Raw genomic sequence first — 23,917 nt, forward strand, 5'->3', positions numbered from 1 at the left:
GTGTATCAGACAACTTTTGGAGAAGAATCTGAATCAAAATCCTCAAGATTAATTTGTTAAACTTTGTTATGTTGTGTTATCTGAAGTGCTAGTTATAATAAATGTCAAATCTATTGTTTTTTTCAATTATCGCCAGTCCTTAAGTCTTACCTGCCCTTTTAAAATAAGCAAAGCCTGACAGCGAATGGTCCACTGTCAGGGACTCTCGCTCTCCGGCTGAGCAGACGAGGAATAAAGGGGGCAATTTATGGAGGAATTTTGACCCTTCCAAGTCTGATGACAATGATCCATAGTTGTCACTGTTACGTGGGAGTCGAGCCCATGCATCGTCGGGTTTTGGGTGCATGCCTGAATTTCCTAGATCCGATTTAATAAAAGAAAATATGTGTCGAGTCACTTCATCTAATGACACGTCGAATATACAACGTTGGTTGCAAGATACAAGTTGCATATGAGATTTAATGCAGTGTTGGTGAGAGCGAACTTATCGTATGAATGTTGCTGGGCGAACCATGTCCGGGCTGCTCCTTTCTCTGCCCCGTCAGCTGTGAGACCAATTTCACTTTCATTTTTAAACCCTGTGCGGTATTCTAATTCGAACCTCGTGCTGCCTAATCCACGTGCTACATTATTATTATTATTATTATTATTATTATTATTATTATTATTATTATTATTAAACAAATCTCACCTTTATCAATGACCTGGTCCTTTAATTATATAAATCGTATCATTCTCTCGTCTCCTCGGTCTGTCATTTCCCTTATACACTAGTATATTAAACCTTGATCTATTACATCAGATATATTACTCTGTGCTGGATCTTCACCTTCCTCTGGTCAGCACTCTTACAATCTCTACATTACTTGTGAAACAAACCGAACCTTAAATCTTAACGACGGTGAATTAGAGTGATTTAAAATATATCTTGAAGTAGAACTTCCATCTTAAAATGCTTCACGTCTAACAATAATAACTAATCCATGAATGGCTTCCACGGGAATACAATTATCATCACCCCGATCATAGATGACAAAAATTGATGAAAATTTCCATTCCTTGAAAATACGCCTACGGCGCTCACCTGTCTTTTATGTATTTACTGGAAACATTTTTGTACATACATTTAAGCATATGACGGGATATGAAACTCATGCTAAGACACTTCGGCTTTAGTTGGTCGTCATCGGAGTGCATATCTGAAGTGTTTAGGCGGCCATCAGCGCAGCCTTGTTAGCGAGAAGTTTGTCATCTGCTTGGTCCCGTTCATCATGTCTCGAACTGTGGCCTCGTGCAGTTGAATATCTAGTCGTTCCCGCGATAGATGAATGCAGGCACTTACGGCGCGATTCTAGTTGATTCCAGTCCCGGCTTCGACAACCACTGACAAACATACAGACAAAAGGTGGAAATTGTTAATGAATACTGGTTATACGTTTTCAAATAACCTACTGGTGGTTAGATCGATTCATTGACTCAAGTGGACTAACCCGAATAGCGGCAAGTCTCTGTAAATCACTATTTATTCCCTTTTGTCACACGGCCTGATTAATGGTTGCTGTTACTTAATGTGCTGTCGCTAGATCATACAGGCGTTCTTCCCTTGCTAACACTGCTCGGTTATCTTACAGGCGGCCACTAATGTAGTCGGCGTCTCACTAACGCTGAGCGACATCGAGCGTTCTCTGAGGCATTCCCTTGATAAATATCTCTGGAAATTTAAAATACCTTTACTCAAACACCACCGTAATTGTTTCACACCAACACGTAAATACCACGGTAGCACACATCACAATGGATAATGGTTTCATTTATAGCGATTTGGCTTGGCGGCTAGGGAGCTAGCAAGTCACGCCTCCAGATTAAAATTTGCTCCACTAACAGTCAACTCTCAGTGTCGTAAGATGGGTCAAATTGTAGCTCCTGACTCCTGCTATACGCTGATCGAATTTCATGTAGATCCGATCTCTGAATCTCTTGTAATCTCGTAAGCTTCCTTTCGTAAATTCAAGTTTCCTTTATTATGTCCTGGGGATCCACCCATTTCCTTCGAATGGTCGGACCCTAACATCTGGTAGCAATTTACGCACTCCTGAATAACGTGTGTCATTACCTTTCCTTAGATCATTAATTTGCATAAAATACGCCGGTTCAAATGAGTCCTTGCTCATAAATTCCCATAGGTTATATCCAAAAATTTATTATTATTATTATTATTATTATTATTATTATTATTATTATTATTATTATTATTATTATTATTATTATTATTATTATTATTATTAGCAACTGAATACAGTGAGTTGGCAGCAGTGCGTTTGCGGGGAAATCGTGTTCACACACCGTGATAAAGCCTGCCTTCTCCTGCGCTTGGCGTGCTGTCTCGCCTCTCTGTGCGCGTAACGAGTCTTTTGATCTCGGAGCCGACACGGTGCCATTCGTATCCCGTTCTGGGTGAAAAATGCTTATTCTTGCACTATACGATGTCGCGGAAAACGGGAGCTCATGGCATGCCTATGACGTGGTATTAACGAAAACGATGGGAGACACGAGAGAAACCTCCCAGTAGGGTGTACTTGCATGCGATATTGTTATACATCCGGGTGTCTCCTGGGCAACGGACTAGGACTCTTCCTAGACGGCTGATTCTCTCACACCAGAAGTAACAGAGTTATCTAATATGAGATCCAACAAACGGTTCTTTTCAGAACCAACCTTAACAGTCATTTCTGTTAACATTGAAGGCATAACATCTTGCAAAGAACAACTTTTGTATGAACTTTGTCGCGACAAGCAGTGTGATGTTCTATGTGTTCAGGAAACACACAGAGATATGAAGCAGAAACGCCCTTTTGTTCCTGGCATGAAACTGATCGCTGAAAGACCACACGCTCTGTATGGAAGTGCCGTTTTTGTGAAGCCGAATTTAGAAGTCAGAAGTGCTTGCCAGTCAGATGAAAACAATATTGAAATTATCACCGTTGAACTAAGTAACTGTGTAATCACCTCAGTCTATAAACCACCTGCAGCAGAATTTTCCTTCATTCCACCCCACAATTTTGATAAAAGTAAAGCCTCCATTGTTATAGGTGATTTCAACAGTCACAGTCATGTATGGGGTTATGCACATGAGGACAAGAATGGTGAGACAGTTCTCTCGTGGGCTGAAAATTTTCAACTCGCCCTTATCCATGATAGCAAACTCTCTCCTTCTTTTAACAGTGGAAGATGGGGACGAGGCTATAATCCAGACCTCCTTTTTGTTAGTGAAAGCATTATGCATACATGCACCAAAGCAGTATGTCCACCAATTCCAAACACACAACATAGGCCCATCATGTGCCAAATTTTGCCACCAATAAGACCTCAAGAAGTCCGTTTTAGGCGAAGATACAACTTTAAGAAGGCTGACTGGGCAAGATTTTCCAGCATACTGGATGAGAAGATTCTGAGCATCGCTCCTGTTCCTGAAGAGTACGACAAGTTTGTTGACATCGTCCAATTTTCTTCAAGGGCATCAATTCCAAGATGTTGCAGAACCAGTTTTATCAAAGGCATTAAACCTGAAACGGCCACTTTGCTAGAAGAATATTACAAGAAATATGAACTTGATCCTTTTAGCGAAGAAACATCAATCCTAGCACAAAGCGTTCTTTCCTCAGTATCACTGGCTAAAAGAGATGAGTGGATAAAATTAATGACAGATTGTGACATGAGCAAGAGCAGTCAGAAGGCCTGGAGACTTTTACGTCGTCTCAATAATGACAATACCCAAGCCAGCACATATTCTAATATAAAGGCAGATCAAATTGCCCATCAGTTGCTAGTAAATGGAAAATCAACCCGATCTAGAAAGCTAGATAAGAAACCAATAACACGGAAGCCAAACCAAGAGAGCAACATACTATCTCCACCATTTACTGAAGATGAACTGGAATCAGCACTGAGGAAGTGCAAATTGGGAAAAGCAGCTGGACTAGACGACATTCGAGTAGAGCAAATCAAAAATTTTGGTCCTGTTACGAGGCGTTGGCTACTGGAATTAATGAATATCTGTGTCCAAGAATGCAAGATTCCCAAAATCTGGCGGAAGGCTAGAGTCATTGCTATCCCTAAACCAGGCAAAGATCGGCTGGATCCTAAAAGCTATAGGCCTATTTCCTTGCTCTGTCACCTGTACAAGGTCCTGGAGAGGCTCATTCTTGAGCGACTGATAGGAAAGGTGGAGTCGTCTCTGATACCACAGCAAGCTGGATTCCGAGAAGGAAAAAGTTGCACATCACAGGTATTAAGCTTGACACAGCATATTGAGGATGGCTTTGAGAATCGGCTCATTACAGGCGCTGTCTTCATTGATCTTTCTGCAGCTTATGACACAGTCAACCATCGGATTCTTCTAACAAAATTGTATGACATCACCAAAGACTTCCATCTAATGTGCAACATTAAAAATATTCTCCAAAACCGAAGATTCTTTGTGGAATTTCAGGGAAAAAGAAGCAGATGGAGAACACAGAAGAATGGGTTACCGCAAGGCAGTGTGCTCGCACCACTGTTATTCAACATCTATACTAATGATCAGCCTCTACCTGAAGGTACCCAGAGTTTTATCTATGCTGATGATTGTGCAGTCACTGCTCAGGCCAACTGTTTTGAAAAGGTAGAACAGACTTTATCCAAAGCTCTGAAAGAATTTACCAACTACTACAATGAAAATGATTTGAAGCCAAATCCTGCGAAAACTCATAGCTGTGTATTTCATCTCAATAACAAAAAAGCAGCTAAAACCTTACAAATCACCTGGGAAGGAATCCCTCTTCAACACTGTTCGACTCCAAAATATCTGGGAGTGATTCTGGACCGTACGCTTACGTATAAGAAACATTGCCTAAACGTGAAACAAAAAGTGTCTGCCAGAAACAACATAGTGCGGAAACTTCGAGGCACCACCTGGGGAGCTCACCCTTGCACTGTGAGAACAAGCGCGCTAGCACTGTGCTACTCCACTGCTGAGTATGCTTGCTCCGTGTGGCATAAGTCCAGCCATGCCAAAAACATAGATGTAGCACTAAATGACACCTGCCGTATTATCACAGGTTGTTTAAGACCTACTCCCATAGATAAACTCCACTGTCTCGCTGGTATAGCACCACCTGAAATCCGACGTGAGATTGCTGCTAGGCATGAGAAAAGCAAGGCTATGACTATGGAAGCCCATCCTTTGTATGCCTGTCAACCAGCACATCCTAGGTTGAAATCAAGAAAGAGCTTCTTGACAACCACTGAAGCTCTTAAAGGAACTCCACAACAAGCAAGAATCTCAATGTGGCGGGAAAAATGTCAACATTTGAGAGAATGGATGGTTCCAAAGGAAGAACTTCCTCCTGGACATTCTGAAAAGTGGACAACATGGAAGGCTCTCAATCGATTACGCTCCAGTACCACGAGATGCAAGACCAACCTACAGAAATGGGGCCTTCCTGTGGAGACAGTTTACTGCAAGTGTGGTACTAAGCAGACTAACGAACATCTTCTACTGTGTCCATCTTCTCCAGCCACTTGTACCATTAAAGATCTAATGAGAGCAACTCCAAATGCGCTTGTCGTGGCCAATTTTTGGTCAACCAATGTTTAAAATTTTTTGGTTTAATTTTTGTCTCTCTTACTTTGTACTTCTGACACGATAAATAAATAAATAAACGAAAACGATACAATTGTTTTCAAATGATCAAACGTAAATTGATACGTGAAACATCCTTCTTAAACGTACTTGGCGCTGGCGGCATTCGACATGTTCTGCGATGATTGTATAAGGAGCGTGCAAATATTGAATGTTATGACCACTCATGGTCCTAGTAACAGCATTACGCTTGCTTTTGATGAGGATACGTTGTACCTAACATAGCGAAGGGGCAGTATTCCTCCCTGTACGGGATGTTGTTTGGAAGGATGACAGGTAATGTGCATGAAGTCTCTTCTCTCTTTGTTCTTTGCTCTCCAGATTATCAGAGTTGGAGCTGCTGAAATAGTAATAACTCAACTGACCTCGTAAGAAATCCAAGTGAGTCTGAGTCACTGCTTGCGGATGAGAAGCCAAGAACTTGGCACTCCATAATGGGTTGCCGTCTACAACATCCCCCACGTGTGTACACAGCTGACTGGCGAATCCCCCATCAAGGACCACGACTTTGTTCATCGTCATTACCAAACTGAAACAGAAAGAAAGCAAGGATAATACAAGGATTCCAGTTTTATTAATTTTTTATTTGTTTAGAGTTAGTTCCCGCACATGACGCCAACGGGCTGGGAGCGCATGGAGCTGATCGTCCTCTCAACAGCGCCATATGAGTATTTCGGAGAGGCTTTTGGCACGGAGTCTAATGATCAGAAATTGTATACCACCACGTTCGGTACTCTGGTACTCGAGCCGGATTACTCCGGTGTCAAACTTGGCCTCAGCTTCCCGATAAGTGGTGCTGTAGTCTCGTTTTCGAGTGGTTAGCATGCCGATATATCTGAACTGGAAGACACAGAGTTGTGTGGAAGAAAGCTTGGCACGACTGCGGGTTTTTGACATGAATGATCAAACAGTATTATCTTGAAGTCTTATACTTGTGCAGAAACAACTTTTTTTTTGCTAGGGGCTTTACGTCGCACCGACTTAGATAGGTCTTATGGCGATGATGGGATAGGAAAGGCCTAGGAGTTGGAAAGAAGCGGCCGTGGCCTTAATTAAGGTACAGCCCCAGCATTTGCCTGGTGTGAAAATGGGAAACCACGGAAAACCATCTTCAGGGCTGCCGATAGTGGGATTCGAACCTACTATCTCCCGGATGGAAGCTCACAGCCGCGCGCCTCTACGCGCACGGCCAACTCGCCCGGTGAAACAACTTTTAAAGTATACGCATCGCTTCCTCATCTTCCATACTCACCTGACCTAGCCTTGATAGACAATCGCCTGACAGGACGATTTGCTTCGCTCAATTGAAGAAATGAAACTGAAATCGCAGGTTGATCTGCAAGCGATGGATTTCTTCCATAAGTTGGCAGTGAACTAACCGCAACGAAAAAAGATTGGCGGTATTGTGTAGGACTCTTCACTTGACCTGGGTGCACCATGTGGCTATCTCGAGGAAGTTCCAAACGGAACGATCACTGCCTCTCAAAGATCACACTAACACTCTTACTCCGAGTGACATACAAGCCTGACTCAGATAGAAGAGAGCTCCAGTGAACTGTCAAGCGGAGATACGCTGCTGTCACCTCGTAACCAAGTGCTCAGATGAACCACTACCCTCTTCCAGCTACTCAAGAAAAACAAGGCAGCAGGAGAGGACTTTATTGTGGACGAAATATGGAACCTCACCGAGATCGTGCATAACATTTGTGAATTCCATCATCTCACTGGACAGCAGATTTGATCCACTTTCTTCAGAAGAAAGGAAATATTAAAGATGTGAACAACTACCGAAGTAACGTACAAAAGCCTTACTAACAATAGCTAAGTATTAACGAGACAGTGTTTAAGCAAACCCTAATTAAACACCTCCAAAGTCACCGTCAGAGGTGTAATCAAAAGGGGATGGAATTTCCCCCACTGCTCTTCAACTGCGTCTTGGAAAAAGTTGCGAGAGAATGGCGCAAATGGCGCAAGAAACTGGTCATTTTGGATGCCCAGAGTGGAATGTACCTGTGTCAGAAGAGGGAAGGTTTGACCGTAGATTATCTGGCCTTGGCACTGATCACCTCGTCTCCGAGGTCAAGGCGGGATTCCAATTGTCACTGGAGAGAACCATCATCACGAGAGCAGGGTGAGTGGAGACTGGGTTCAGGTAACAAGTTATCAGAGGGAGCTGAAAGACTACATAACAGTTATCTACATGCCATGGCGAAACGTTTCTCGTTAAATAGGAAAGGCTTGATTGGAAAACTACAACTTCTCAGAAAAAATCGTAGGCCTAGTAAAATTCAGAGCTCTACTCGCAGATACCTAACAACCTGACCAACCTGGTCCATGACCAAGAGTGACAGCCGCCTGGTTGAAGGGAAGGAAGGAGACGGGGCGATTCCGGACAAAGATCAACAAATGTGATCTCAATAGGCCTACCGGTACTCGAATGGAAAAGAATAATAATGGGGTGGGGGTGGGAGACAAAACTGACGAGGCTGTAAATAACTTCGCTAAGTTCCTCTATTCAAAGTTCAGGCATACCGCAGTATGAGAGCCTGTTTCCAGTCATTCGACCAGGTCACGAATGGAATGAATGAAGCCCCCTTCTAATGGCGAGGATGGGAATTGTGCCGGCTGCCTTGGACTGTCGCACTCGTCTGAGGCAATGATTAATGAATGATTCATGAAATTAAACGATATTAGAGAGTGTTGCTGGAATGGAAAATGACAGGGAAACCCGGAATACCGGGAGGAAAAGCTGTCCCGCCTCCGCTTTGTGCAGCACAAGTCTCACATGGATTGACCGGGATTTGAACCACGGAACCCAGCGGCGAGGGGCTGGTGGGAGTATGAACCTCAATGGCACAGTCGTGGGTCCCGCCCCTTTCTACTTAAAACTGCGTGCATTTCTCCAATTCAGGGCTGCCACATTCTGTAAGAATCTCGAAATTCGAAATTCCCATGGTTTGCTTTTGTGCCACTGCTTGTCTGTTTGCCCAAACCATGAATCAGAGAATTAAACCCTTACTTTGAGCTATCTCCTTCTGTTTAAGGACGGTAGACACACCCAGTCCCCGGACTGTGGAAGTAACCACCGGTCAGGTCGGGAATTGAATCCGGGTCCCTTGAACCAAACGCCATCAGGCAGATCTTTTTCTCTAGAGTATTTCTCTTTGTTCACTAATGCAAATGCAAACTTGTGTTCTCATCCTGAGACGGTGCAGCTCTCTTCAGACTCAGGTGAGCTGCATGTACATGCCAACCCTCCTGCCATTCTTAAATTTCTGGCAGACCCGCGGGTCGAACCCGGGTCCGCGGGGACGGCAGCTAATAACACGGAGGCGGATCTGTTAGTTGGGAAGGCGCGGCTCCGCTCTGTGTTCTGCAAATATGCCCGCCGAGACTAAACATTGGATGACGTCCCAATGTAAAATGACTTGCAGGATCTCTCTTCGTGTAGTATTTTGTAACTTCCGTGCGTTTTCATTTCACTACCTAATGTCATTCATATCTGTTGGCCTAAACTTCAACTCATAGGCTACGTAAGAATATCTGCTGACCACCTGCAAGCCCTTACTATATTCATCGGCAACAGATTTATTCAACATCACTAAGTGATAATTTAACGTTCGGACCATGCACTCATTAACACTTAAACTCATGGAATGAACTTCGACGCAAACAGGGTTTTTAAATGGTCACATTAAGCGAGTGTAATTTCGAAGCGCCGTGTGTACATCTAGACAAGGATGTGGTGTTTACGGTGAGTTGGTGTGGCCCACGAGAGTGGCAGAACGGCGAACCCTCTCATACAGACCGGTATACAACCCCCCCAACCTTGAAGGGCCTTGGCCTACCAAGCGATCGCTGCTCAGCCCGAAGGCCTGTCGTGTCGTGTGGTCAGCACGACGAATCCTCTCGGCCGTTATTCTTGGCTCTCTAAACCGGGGCCGCTGTCTCACTGTCAGATAGCTCCTCAATTCTAATCACGTAGGCTGAGTGGACCTCGAAGGAGCCCTCAGGTCCAGGTAAAAATCCCTGACCTGGCCGGGAATCGAACCCGGGGCCTCCGGGTAAGAGGCATGCACGCTACGCCTACACCACGGGGCCGGCATCAAATATGCAAGCCCAATGCAATTCAATGGACATTGACAGAACACGTCATAGCCGATAAATATGAGATTCCATAATAACTCAGCTGACAAGTAGCCCCTAACTAACTTACAAGCTAACACGTAAAGCAGATGTGTGTGCGTTAAATCCTTCATTATTTATTTGAGTGTGTTGTACACGTAATTCTTTAATTCTATAATACGTAAGTTTCATTTATTTTGACGTGATGCGTAGAGAGCCGCATGTGTGATCTGAGAGTCGCGGCTTCTTATCGTGTGTAGTATTTATCTTCGTCCTTGCTGTGCGTCTGATTTGGGATTGTTTGTGGAGAGAACAGGTTTGCAATGAGTGCTTTATTAATCTCCGATTAATTTTGCTTGTTTTCATTGCGGCGCGTTCTGGTCTATTTCCCGTCGTGACCTAGTCTTTCCCTCCTTCCGTCTCTTCACCCGCATTATTAGTCTGAGAAGCCACACTACAGGTCGGGCGGGGGCACACTATTTTTTCCCTCAAATCTTTCTTTGCTACTGAGCATTACTCATTCAAGTCTTGCGCGCGAAAAGAAACTGCCGCCAACGCGTGATGCAAACCAGAGGCCCAATGTGAATGAAAATTGCTGCTTACATGTCAATATAATTATTTGTTATATTTCTTCTTAAAATATAAATAATAGGGGACGAGGCCATCAATTTATTTCATTTTATTGAATGCGACCATGGAGATTTGGCTGGCACCTGCTCGTTTAGGTGTTTGTGAGGACATCTTTACTGCTGCACTGTTATGGACTCTCCCCCTTACATCTCAACCTCGTCCCCGCACTGTATCCTCGGTCGGAAGCACGAGAGTTCGCGCCTTATCTTCAAACTGGAATGCGCGCTGAACCTCAGTCACTTATTGCCGAACAGTCTTCCTTACTGATGAGAATGTACTTTTCTTAGCATTATTCGAGTCCAATATTTGACTTCAAATGACGACAGAAGATTTTTAAAAAAATTCTTTCTCTAGAGAGGTCACCGTCCGGGAGCCGAGTTACTGGCTCACCTTTGACTGCGTATTCTCCTGGCCACCTGTACTAATTTATTTTATGGTTACTGTTTGGAGGAGTTTTGTAGTCACTCTGGGCCGGTATGGGCGTGCAATTTTGGGATTATTACATGATTCATTCTCTGATGTGTGATCCTAGTGATGGTGATACGTTCTGCTCATGTTAACTTGTGTGCGTCATCTGCCGCATAAGTTTCTGGCGTTTTGCTGCAATTCACTTGTTTGCATTTTAACGTCATTTCCGTTTATTTTGTAATTTTATTTACTAGTTGTAAATTCCGAAATGCACATTTCAAATAGGCTTGTGCAGACTTGTATTTACTAGGAAGTGATTTGTATACCGGGCAGTTGGCCGTGCGGTTAGGGGCTCGCGGCTGACAGTTTACATCGAGGAGATAGTGGGTTCGAATCCCACTGTCGGCAGTCCTGTATATGGTTTGCAGTGAGTAGTATAATTGGATGGTTCGGCGGCCTCCACCTCCGCCGGGCTCCCAGGGGCCTCCTCCTCCTCCTCCCGAGGGGCCTTCCCAGGGGCCCACTTCTCCTCCCGCGGGAAATTTGAATTGGTAAACAAAGCCACGTCCTTTTTTTGACAGCCATGTGCTTTTTGACAGACAACAACGTATCGCAAACCTCAGTGCTGCCGTCTTGACGGGCCTAAACCTTAGTGCTACCAACTTAACCTTACTAGCGCGAAATTTGAATCTGTAAACAAAGCCACGTGCAGTTGTCATCCGCCATCTTTAATCAAGAGAGCATCGTGCTGCCCTCTTGCAGGTAATTTCGTCAGCTGTCATCCACCATCTTTATTCTACAGAGCTCCGTGCTGCCCTCTTTATGGCTACTACCTTAAGCACGTAGTAGCGGGCAATTTGAAAAGTTCCGTCACCTGTCATCAACCATCTATAATCAAGAGAGCACAGTGCTGCACTCTTTAGTTGAAATGTGCTGGTAGCAAATTCCACGTGCTCTTGTTTGGAAACAAACCTACGTGCTTTTTAGACAGCTGTCATCCGCCATCTCTAATCAAGAGAGCACCGTACCGCACTCTTCAACTACTTACCTTTGAAATGTGGTGGCGGCAAATTTCACGTGCTCTTGTTTGGAAACAAACCGACATGCTTTTTTTGACAGCTGTCATCCGCCATCTTTAATCAACAGAGCACCGTGCTGCTATCATGCGGGCAATTTCGTCAGCTGTCATCCGCCATCTTTAATGAAGAGAGCGCAGTCCCGCACTCTTTAATTGAAATGTGGTGGCGGCAAATTCTACATCCGCCATCTATAATCTACAGAGCACCGTGACGCACTCTTTGTGGTGGCGGACAATTTAAAAGAACATGTCAAGGAATACCTTTGTTCTAAAAGAACCTTTTTCCCTACTCTGTCAAGGCATAGCTTTATCGAATACTTGAAAATTATATTACAAAGAAAGTGATTAAAAATATAATCGAACACTGTACTCGATACAACATATGATGAGAACATTGATTGGTGCACCTTCGTTCTAAGAGAAAGCAAGAATACAGTTCTGACCAGCTTGCGTAAGAGAGCGATTGTCTGCTTAGCATAACTTGCACCTAACATGCTTTTGTAAATTAGCGAAAAAAAATTCTAGTCTTGTTACATCAGGAAGGGTAAATGGCCAAATCCTGGTCTTTCAGCGTCAGGAAGAGCATCTATCCGTAAAACAATAGTTCATGACGTAAAACACTAGATACTGTAATTTAAAATCCTAAAATAGTATCCGGCTATAAAAACAGATTCTTGCGTTAGGAAGGGGCATCCATCTCTGAAACAGGACTAGGAGTAGGACAGCAGCAGCTAGCTGCTTCCTAGTGTAATTCAGGCGTTATGCCTCGCGAGTAGGTATGTACTAGCACCGGGTTTCGAATTAGCAAACTTTAGAGTACCTGAACAAGAAAATTATCTGGAATGTGTGTTTTTAGATGATGTTTGAGGCAAGCCAACACACACAAGCTACATCCGGCTGGCGAGCTGCTGTCGGAATGTGATGCTTTAGCAAAGTATGAAGTCCACTGCACGCGTACAGTCCACATCAAAATTATTAGCAGCGGTAGCAGCTTGTCGAGCTGAGCTTAGACCTTCTCGTTTAATCGTAGTACAAATACGTCTGCTTGTAGAACTTGTATATTTCAGTACCTCAGCGTCTCGTGTTGTTCTTAAAGGTCGCTAACAGGTAGGGGATACTGTGGATGTGCTCCTGAGGATTACGTCTCAGCCTAGCACCTCTTTTTACTTACAAGTAAAGAATGCCGTAGATGCAGTCTTAGCTTAATACCTTTGAAAATCGCTTCTTAGCCTAGTCCTCTCTTTGTCTACATACCGGTAGGGAATACCATAGACGCGATCTTAGCTCAATATCTTTAAGTACCTACAGGCAAGGGATACCGTAGATGTGATCTTAGCTCAATACCTTTAAGTACCTACAGGCAAGGAATACCGTAGATGTGATCTTAGCTCAATAACTTTAAGTACCTACAGGCAAGGAATACCGTAGATGTGATCTTAGCTCAATACCTTTAAGTACCTACAGGCAAGGAATACCGTAGATGTGATCTTAGCTCAATACCTTTAAGTACCTACAGGCAAGGAATACCATAGATGTGATCTTAGCTCAATACCTTTAAGTACCTACAGGCAAGGAATACCGTAGATGTGATCTTAGCTCAATACCTTTAAGTACCTACAGGCAAGGAATACCGTAGATGTGATCTTAGCTCAATACCTTTAAGTACCTACAGGCAAGGAATACCATAGATGTGATCTTAGCTCAATACCTTTAAGTACCTACAGGCAAGGGATACAGTAGATGTCGGCTTATTGCTTAGCTTAGTGCCCTCCCGTTTAAGTTCAGAGCTCGAGGATCACACCTAAATTCTGGCTCCTCGGCATCACCAGCAGGTTCGATCCCGGCTTAGTGCTTAAATACGTCAGCCTGCAGAACTCGGTGTAAGGCAGTCAGGAGAACTCTTGTTGCATAAACATTTCGTTCCAACTGTAGTGCTGACGTCTGCAACTCCTGCATCCGCCTAGTGATAAGCTGCATATTTACTCGGTGCAGCCCTGCAGTTCTCTTTACTTGCTCACCTATCCTCTAGTAGTAAAACAGAAGGTAAGATTAATTCCTCGAATATTATTATTATTATTATTGTTATTATTATTATTATTATTATTATTATTATTATTATTATTATTATTATTTACGATTTATTTTTTCTTTGTTTTGTTTTAGAAAAATCACTGTCTGTTCTAAATATTATTCTCCAGTTTACAGCCTTCAACTTAATGTAAGCCTAAACTGTTAGTTAGTGTGTAATTTCAAACTCACAACAATGTCTGACCTCAATAGATTGAAACTTGGTTTCTTCTAAACATCGCAACTCTAGGCTAGCTGACTAGTCCTTTTGATATCCTATTATTACGTTTGCTTTTACGCTAGACAGTAAAGGTCTTTGAGTTAAAGATAGCAAGGTTAGCGGTTAACAAACTAACTTGCCCTTTCATATTCTACCATCACAAGTGCTTCTACGCTAGATTCATATATTTTTGTTCTTTTTTAGGCACATCGATATCTCTAAAGTAAAGGTTTATACTGTTGCAATGTCAAACAAGAAGCTCAACATCAGTAAAAGACCTAAGAAGGGCTCTAAAATTAGAGCATAAGTTGTAGTAATTAGTATAAAATAAATAATGTAGAATTAGCATATTCTTTTATTTTAGATTAGGTATTACCTTCTCCTCCTCCTACTCATTTCTCTCGAAGAAGAATAAGAGCAAGAAAGAAGGCGTTGAGCAAATTCGTAAGTATGTTATCGTCTAGCTTAGTAAGTATGTTGAGAAGAGAATTTTTCTTTTTATAAACAGTGCTTGATTCTAGTCTTGCAATGCAGTGTTCTATAACATCAAACTATAGGTTTTCTAACAGCAGTATGTGTGTTCAAGTCTACACATGCATCGCTGCAGGTACGCGATATGTATAAAGGTATTCTCAAACATCTCGTATCGTGTTCTTTTCTAGTCTTGATCACTTATTTAGTGTTTTGAACACTTCAATTAATGTTCTGATCACATGTTAAGGTTAACAGCATCGATTCTAGTCTTGTTATGTTTCAATCTGATTTTCTTAGAACAAGGGTAATCCCTGTCATGTTCTAAACACAGCTGTACCGTGTTCGGTTCTAGTTAGTAACCTGAACGCACCAATCAATGTTCTAATTACAAGTCGAAGATATCAACATCGATTTTAGTCTTGATATGTTTCGCAAGTCCAAATATGCACAATAGTGTTATCGCTGCACACTCTTGCCTTCGCGTTGTATGTTCGATAAAGCTATGCCTTGACAGAGCAGGGAAGAAAGGAGGTTATAACAATCGTTTTCTTACGCAAGCTGTTCAGAACTGTAGTCTTGTTTTCTCTTAGAACAAACGTATTCCTTGACATATCCTTTAAAATTGTCCGCCACCGCAAAGAGTGCGACACGGTGCTCTGTTGATTAAAGACAGTGGATGTGGAATTTGCCGCCACTACAAAGAGTGCGTCACGGTGCTCTGTAGATTAAAGTTGGCGGATGTGGAATTTGCCGCCACCACATTTCAACTAAAGAGTGTGGGACTGCGCTCTCTTGATTAAAGACAGCGGATGACAGCTGACGAAATTGCTCGCAAGAGTGCGGCACGGTGCTCTGTAGATTAAAGATGGCGGATGACAGCTAACGAAATTACCCGCATGATAGCAGCACGGTGCTCTGTTGATTAAAGATGGCGTATGACAGCTGACAAAATTGCCCGCATGAGGGCAGCACGGTGTTCTCTAGTTTAAGGATGGCGGGTGACAGGTAACGAAATTACCCACATGATAGCAGCACGGTGCTCTCTTGATTAAAGATGGCGGATGACAGCTGTCAAAAAAAGCATGTCGGTTTGTTTCCAAACAAGAGCACGTGGAATTTGCCGCCACCACATTTCAAAGGTAAGTAGCTGTAGAGTGCAGCACTGTGCTCTCTTGATTAAAGATGGCGGATGACAGCTGTCTAAAAAGCACGTAGGTTTGTTTCCAAACAAGAGCACGTGGAATTTGCCACCACCACATTTCAACTAAAGAGTGCAGCACGGTGCTCTCTTGATTATAGATGGTTGATGACAGGTGACGGAACTTTTCAAATTGCCCGCTACTACTTGCTTAAGATAGTAGCCATAAAGGGGGCAGCACGGTGCTCTGTAGATTGAAGATGGCGGATGACAGCTGACGAAATTACCTGCAAGAGAGCAGCACGGTGCTCTCTTGATTAAATATGGCGGATGACAGCTGCACATGGCTTTGTTTACCGATTCAAATCACGCGCTAGTAAGGTTAAGTTGGTAGCACTAAGGTTTAGGCCCGACAAAATGGCAGCACTGAGGTTTGCGATACGTTGTTGTCTGTCAAAAAGCATGTGGCTGTCAAAAAGCACGTGGATTTGTTTACCGATTCAAATCTCGCGCTAGTTAGGTTAAGTTGGTAGCACTGAGGTTTAGGCCCGTCAAGATGGCGGTACTGAGGTTAGCGATGCGTTGTTGTCTGTCAAAAAGCATGTGGCTGTCAAAAAAAAGGCCCGTGGCTTTGTTTACCAATTCAAATTTCACGCGGGAGGAGGAGCAGGCCCCTAGGAAGGCTCCCGGGAGGAGGAGGAGGATGAGGAAGCCCCTGGGAAGGCCCCCCGGGAGGAGGAGGAGGAGGAGGCCCCTGGGAGCCCGCCGGAGGCGGAGGCCGCCGCACCATCCAATTATACTACTTCAGTGGTTTCCTATTTTCACACCAGCCAAATGCTGGGGCTGTACCATTTAAGGCCACGGCCGCCTCCTTTCAACCCCTAGGCCTTTCTAATCGCAAGGTCGCCATAAGACCTATCTGTGTCGGTGCGATGTAAATTCACAAGCAGGAAAAAGTGATTTATATTGAAGAGTTTACTGAATGATATTGATGTCAAGACCAAAATCCTCATGAGCTTTGGTTGTCATTTATTTATTTTGTGGGTTTCTGTAATGCCAAATCTTAATATTTCAAATCTTCATTTTCTTATTTTATCTTTAATTGTCTTTACTCATTTTTCATGATCACTGCTCAACTGACTTTTCTTGAATTAAGTTAATTAAGCATCCCGACCTTTATTATTGTGGTTATGTGGTCCATGCTTCCCACTGTTTTTGTTGTTGTTCCTGAGACGCTAGTGGTAGCAGTGAGTAGTTTATTATGTTGGTAATCCGTGAATGACGGAGACGAGATCACGTCTGGCCTCGACACTGCGAGTCACTCTTCATGACACGAAAGTGGGTGTTTGTTGTGCAGTTAGTGACCTGTAGAGAGGCGGAGGAGCTGGTAGAAGTTGTCTTTGAGGTGGGAAGCTACATCTAAACCACTCGTGGTCAACGGCGGGCACTCAATAATAACTCTAATGGCCAGGAAGGCGGATGAAGGCTGCAGCAGACTTGAATCCTATAATATGTATGCTACTGGTAAAGGATGTGGGTCTGTCAAGCACCGTGTGATTGTTGATGTGCACCAGCAGGATATCACGCACAGGCGCCTTGGGAAGATCGGTAGCAGTGTAGGCGGCGAGTGTGTGTTCGCCGTTGTGCTGGAGGAGAGGCTGTAAAGCTCACCCCATATGGGGAGGTCCCCTTAACATAGTCTAGCCCAGAGCAGTCGAAAGAAGCATGTACATTTTGGAACTTGGAACATCCGCACTCTAATAGACGATAACACCGATAATCGACCAGAAAGACGAACTGCAATTGTGTCCCGTGAACTGAGAAGATTTAACTTAGACTTTGCAGGCGGGCAGGTGAAGGAAAGATTAGAGAGCATGGCGGTGGTTACACTTTCTTTTTGATAGGGAAAGAGGTTAATGATCCCCGCATTCACGGAGTCGGTTTCACCATCAAGAAGCAACTTGTTGACCCTGCACCCACAGCTCCCAATGTAATTAGTGCTTATTCTCCAACTCTCACCTCTGATGAAGACCAGAAAGAAGCATTTTATTCCCAACTTGACATGCTTCTACCCAAGGCTGATAAAATCACTCTCTCGGGAGAGTTCACTGGCTTGGTGTAATTGGCAAGGATGGTGTAGGAAACTATTCTACTCACCAAGTGCTCGGAGCATACGACACCATATTCCGACAGAAAGATAAGTTTAATCAGCACCCAACGTCAAAACAGTGATTATCTCATTGAGCGTGTCTTAGACCAACACGATGTCTTAATTACAGGGGCGCTGATATGATCAGTGATGGCTCTGCATGTTCATGAACAACGAAGAAGGCTTACTAGATGCAAGCTGAACGCCGATCGACTGAACGACAATGACACAATTCCACCAACTCCCCAACAGAAAATCTTCCCAGTACATATCCTGACAGCATCGAAGAACGTTGGTCAGCATTCAAGTATGCGGACCTATCATCGTGCGACGAATCGGTCGGTTACATCAATAAAAAGCATCAAGAGTGGTTTGATGACAAAGAGCCTGATAGATAAGAGGAGGAAAACACGCACATCCGTAACTCAGCTCGGAATAAACAAGAGTGTCAGCTACTCGCGGGTTCTAAATTCCCAGGAGATGCGCCTGGCCTCTTTTCAGTGCCACACACGGTCCATCTACTCCACTGACATTAAATGATGGCCCCGAACAACTTAAAGACAGGTGCTCAATAAACAACTTCTAAGGAGACAAACACATGCGCAGGAGAATCCCTCAACTTGCTCTCTGCTGCTGACAAAATTCTTGCCAGAATTCTATCCAATCATCGAGTACCACTTGCAGAAGAGATACACAATGTGGCATTAGGCCCAATCGCGGTACTGTCGACATGATCTTCTGTGCTACACAAATGCAGGAAAAGTCCAGGGAACAAAATCGCCACCTATATATGTCATTCATAGACCTTGTCAAGGCCATAGAGATGCTCTTTGGAATACCTTAGCGCTGATTGACTGCTCTCCAAAATTAATTAAGAACCGTCGACTCGTACATGATACCATCCTTACGAATAATGAACATGGATGAACTACTGATGTACTGTGCAATCTTCGCCTTGCTGAGGGTGAACTACCACAGGAGAGCAGACAGCACGCCAACTCCAGTATGCAGATGACAATATTGTTCTGTCCAGCTTTCACAAAAGCATTCAAGAGCATCGCTCTAAGTCTGCATCCGTACTCTGACAGCACAGGGCGGGATCATGCAGAACATCCAAAACTTTGCTTACCTTAGCAGTCCGGCTCCAGGGCTAAATGGCCTTTGGTCACAGGGATCCCGGGTTCGATTCCAGACAGGGTCGGGAATTTTAACCATAATTGGTTAATTTTTCTGGCACAGGGCCTGCGTGTATGTGTCGTCTTCATGATCATTCCATCCTCATCACGACGCGCACGTGGCCTATGGAAGTCAAATCAAAAGACGTGCATCTGGCGAGCCGAACATGTCCTCGGACACTCCCGGCACTAAAAGCCGTACGCCATTTCATTCTTGACCTCTTAGCAAATAGGTGATGAAATTCAATATCGCCTGAATTGTGCTAGTGGAGCAGTCGGTCGTGTTTGATAAGCTTAACATGAGGAGGGCTAAATGGCATGAAACATCGACTTCGTTGGACAGCTCATGTCGTTCGTATGCCTGATTTTCGCCTTTCAAAGCAAACGCTCGATACCAGGGTGGACACAGCACTAATCGCCTGGTACGGCGTCGTCTTGCCCATGAAGGTCCTAGAAACTTCCAACAACAACGCTGGAGATTTGAAACTGAGAAGAGAATTGCTCGGAAAGAGCGGGAGTTCTTCGGGATCTCAACACTCGTAATGTTTGTGGCTCGAGTCACCTAACATGTGAGGAGCGAACACTGGACTGAGGTAAAGAGACACTGGCTGTGTGCCGTGACCAGCTAATTTTCCAGGTCTCGGTAACTTCAGTGGGGAAATTTATCGGACCACTTTACGTACAGCAGAGGAGCGTGTCACAGGGCTGCACAAATGAAAATGGAAATCATTGCCTACTTTTCACTTCTTTCCTTTGTTTTATGATAATGCGTCTGTTTCCTTATAGAACAGCAGGAAAGAACGGTAGGATTCTGTCCTTCTTTCCTTTGAGTTTGCCGTAATCTCGGTATGCGAGCCTCGCTATGACTGGGATGGTGAGAGTTGCATGACAAACAAAATTCGCTTCTTTTCTCCATTTATTTAGTGCATCAAGTTGAGAGCGCTCTTGTATCGTATCATGATGATGAAGATGACCCTCTAGGTGGAGACTGAAAGAAATAGGGTGCTGTACAATGCTGTAGCTGTTAAGAGCGTATCAGATAGCGCAAGCCTGGAGGAGTTCTTATCTACAGTAAATGTACATATTCTTTCATATGACGACATGCCGGCCCCGCGGTATGGGGGTAGCGTGTCTGCCTCTTACTCGGAGGCCCCGCGTTCTATTCCCGGGCAGATCAGGCATTTTTACCTGGATCTGAGGGCTGGTTCGAGTCCACTCAGGAGCTATCTGACGGTGAGATAGTGATCCCGGTCTAGAAAGCTAAGAGTAACGGCCGAGAGAGTCCGGGTTGTTGCACCGTCGAACAACAAGCTTTGTTCCCGTAAGCAATGAAGTAATACATAATTGGATTCAAGCAGAACAACACCTCTTTATGCCGCTACCGTATCGCTTCGGTAGCAAACTGTAATAACTTAAACCAAAAATGGGCTATGGTTAAAGTAACACATCTTCAAGGAACAAAGTACACAAACACACAGTAACAAATTACTGTGTCAACCCTTATACTACAGCTGAATATTTGTGTAGAGGAAAGGATGTAACGGGAGCCTGCATACCCCCATGCCACTAACAACATTCAAAAGTCCTTCAAACAAATTTTAGCTAACACTAATTTTTGGATGAATTCGAATGAAACAAAACGCTTGATAAATATGAACCCAGGATTACCGAAATTGAGGGCTATGCCTAAGGTACACAAAGAAGGCATACCTATTAGACCGGTTGTAAACTTCAGAAACAGTCCTACATATAAAACGGCCAAATTTGTACCCACGTTTTAAAGAAACATTACAGATTTAATGTAGATACAAGTCTCCGCAATACCATGGATTTTTGTGATAGGACAAAAAATTTAATTTTATCGCAATATAAAGATATGAAAGATATGTATTCGAAAACTCCAATCACGGAGACTATCAACATTGTTAAGAACAACTAAAACACACATAGTTCGTTGAGTAAAGTAGAAATTGATGAATTCATCAACTTATTAAAGTTCATATTAGAAAACAACTTCTTTACCTTCAACAACAACGTGTACAAACAAGTTAATGGGTTGGCCATGGGATCACCAGCGTCTGGTATCCTTGCAGATATATTTATGGACCATATGGAATCTAATAAAATAGTCGGTGAAATAAAAGGATTAGACTTATGGTTAAGGTTTGTTGATGACGCGTTCGCTATCATTAACGAACAATAACTCAAACCAAACGAACTGTTAGACCAATTAAACAACCTTGATAAACATATAATGTTTATAATCGAGTCGGAAGATAATAAAAGTCTAAACTACCTAGCCTCTAGCGACCCCTTGTATCATATATGATACACTGGGAATTTATTTTCTCTGGCTCTTCGTATGCATGTTGGGAAGGTTGCACCAATTGTATCACATTCGTTACACTCTACGCTATTCAACCGTCGCTTGTTTTTCATTGCTCGCTGTCCCGGTAGATGGCAGGGGAGGTTGTAATCAGGTGGAAATTGAACCATAACAACAATGCTGCATAATAAACACGGTAAGTTACGTTATTGCGTACTTTATAACATAAGATTGTTTGCTAATTGTACTCCAAGTCTGGAGATCATATTTTTATCATAGTAACAAATTTTTCAATAAAATTTCGATGTGTAACACCAAGATATATCTTATGTATCATATATGATACATTGGGTTTTTATAACTACTTTTCAAGCATTTTTCGCCTGGGTTGTCTGTGATTTAGCATTTAGATGTTTATTCTCGGAATCGTCATGTTTTTGGCTTTAATGTAATAGAACGGTGAGGTAAATACATATCAAATATGTAAGCCCATACAGAAGTATTAAAAATAAAAAATATATCGATATTTTAAGATTATGTTTCACATGATCTTCCGATTTCTTTTGTTAGGGCTGGATAATGATGAGATTTTTGAGATGTTGGATGGCGTAGATCCAAACAATTCACATATTGAAATTGAAGATGAGGATGTTGAGGCTGATATTCAAGCTCCAGCAGTTAGTACTGGCGTTCTGGAAGAAGGAGCTTCTGATGATGATGATGATGATGATGATGATGCTAATGATGGAACAGTTTCCAATGGTGACGTTTCTGCCAGAAGGGATCCTACTCAGCGATGGCGCCACAAAACAGAGTGAGTAATTTTGTCAACTGGTCCATTTAATAAATAATCAACCCAGATAAAAGCCAATTTCCACAGATTATCTCATTGTGTGTTGTAGTTCAAACAGTAAAAAGTATCTTGTTACTAATTTTATGGTTTGTTTTTCTTTTCAGGTTTCTGGGGCCGTTCATCATGCCCCTTTCATGGCCAAGTGAAGATGAAACAGTATGTGAAAGGAAAACCCCAACCTGTTGGGTTAAAAAACTTTGTCATGGCAAGTACCAGTGGTCTTCCCTTAGATTTTACCTTGTACGAAGGAGGTGGAAGGGAAATTGTGTCGGAAAAGGTTCCTCTCCTAGAGAAAATGGACAGTGGAAGAAGGGTTGTACTTTAACTCTTGGACTCTCTTCCTTCTGGTTCAACCATTTTTATGGACAGATATTTATTATCTGTGACTCTCTTTGATGCATTGTTTACCCACAGGTCCATTTTAGCTTGTGGTACAATCATGCTAAACAGGATTCCAAAATCTGTGACACTGAAACGAGATGGTGATATGAGGCGCAAAGGGAGAGGTGGAAGTGACCAAGTTGTAAGAGCAGATGAAAAGATGGTTATAGTAAATTAATTTCAACAGACTACGGTGTTGCTCCCATTGAAGACTGTAGGCGTTGGTCAAAGAAAGATGATCAGTACATACGTATTCCTCGACCATTCCTAGTCAAAATGTACAACAACTTCGTGGGAGGCGTTGATCTCTTGGATAGAATCCTCAGCAGGTATGCTATGAGAAACAGGACTAATAAGTGGACAATTAAAACAATCCACCATTTTTCGATTTTGTGTTGGCAGCCGCTTGGATCGAGTATCGAATGGCTGCTATGCAAAATAAGTGGCTAAAGAAAGACATTCTAACCTATTTCTCATTCAAGCTATGTATTGCAGAGCATCTCATCTACTCTCATGTCACTAGGAAAAATGTAGAAAGTGAAAGTGAAGACGAAGATGACGAATTAGCAGAAGAACAAAGAAAACGAACCCCAACCCAGCCACTTCCACCATTGGCAAAAAGATCAAGAAATGCCATGCATTTTAAAAAAAATGATGACTCGACAGAAGTCAAGATCAAGTTGTAGAGCTCCCGCATGATCTGCACTAACATATGTCAGATGCATAGATTGTAACGTGTTTCTATGTTTCACTTCCCAAAGGAACTGCTTCCGTGATTTCCATACCACAAGAAGGAGTTGCCTGTTGGATGGGTATGGAAAAGCAACCCTAAAATTCATTCTTTCAGTGTCTAATAGTTCTAACTAGTAGAAAGCTATGAAAGGGCTTATTTTAACCTGTATTATCATGTAAATAAATTTTCTTACAATAAATATTTGTTCTTGATACAGACCCACTGTATCATGTATGATACATCCCCACCTGCCACTCTGAAAACCCTAAAAAAAATTTAGTGAAAGTACCATTTTCAAGCCTGAAAGAGTAAAATTAATTCAGAGAATCATATTTCACGAAACAAATTTGACCTTGGGACTCTAGAGGCTAGACTAACATTAACTAGAGACAATAAAAACCTGATTTACCAAGTATTTAGAAAACCTACACACACAGATGTTGTTATTAGGAAAGACTCGAACCACCCAGGAGAAAGCGG

General features: G+C 42.9%; 1 protein-coding gene across 2 annotated transcripts in view; it reads right to left on the reverse strand.

Annotated features, from left to right (window-relative positions):
• Window positions 1–23,917, reverse strand: part of LOC136877194 (homocysteine S-methyltransferase YbgG) — a 176,229-nt gene that overhangs the window by 148,697 nt on the left and 3,615 nt on the right. For both annotated transcript variants that reach the window (XM_067151008.2, XM_067151007.2), the window contains exon 2: window positions 6,046–6,209. In XM_067151008.2, coding sequence (XP_067007109.1) covers window positions 6,046–6,202 — 157 coding nt within the window. In that variant the 5' untranslated portion in view covers window positions 6,203–6,209. The remainder of the gene's footprint in view (window positions 1–6,045; window positions 6,210–23,917) is intronic.

This window comes from Anabrus simplex, chromosome 7, assembly GCF_040414725.1.
Source record: "Anabrus simplex isolate iqAnaSimp1 chromosome 7, ASM4041472v1, whole genome shotgun sequence".
Taxonomy (NCBI): domain Eukaryota; kingdom Metazoa; phylum Arthropoda; class Insecta; order Orthoptera; family Tettigoniidae; genus Anabrus; species Anabrus simplex.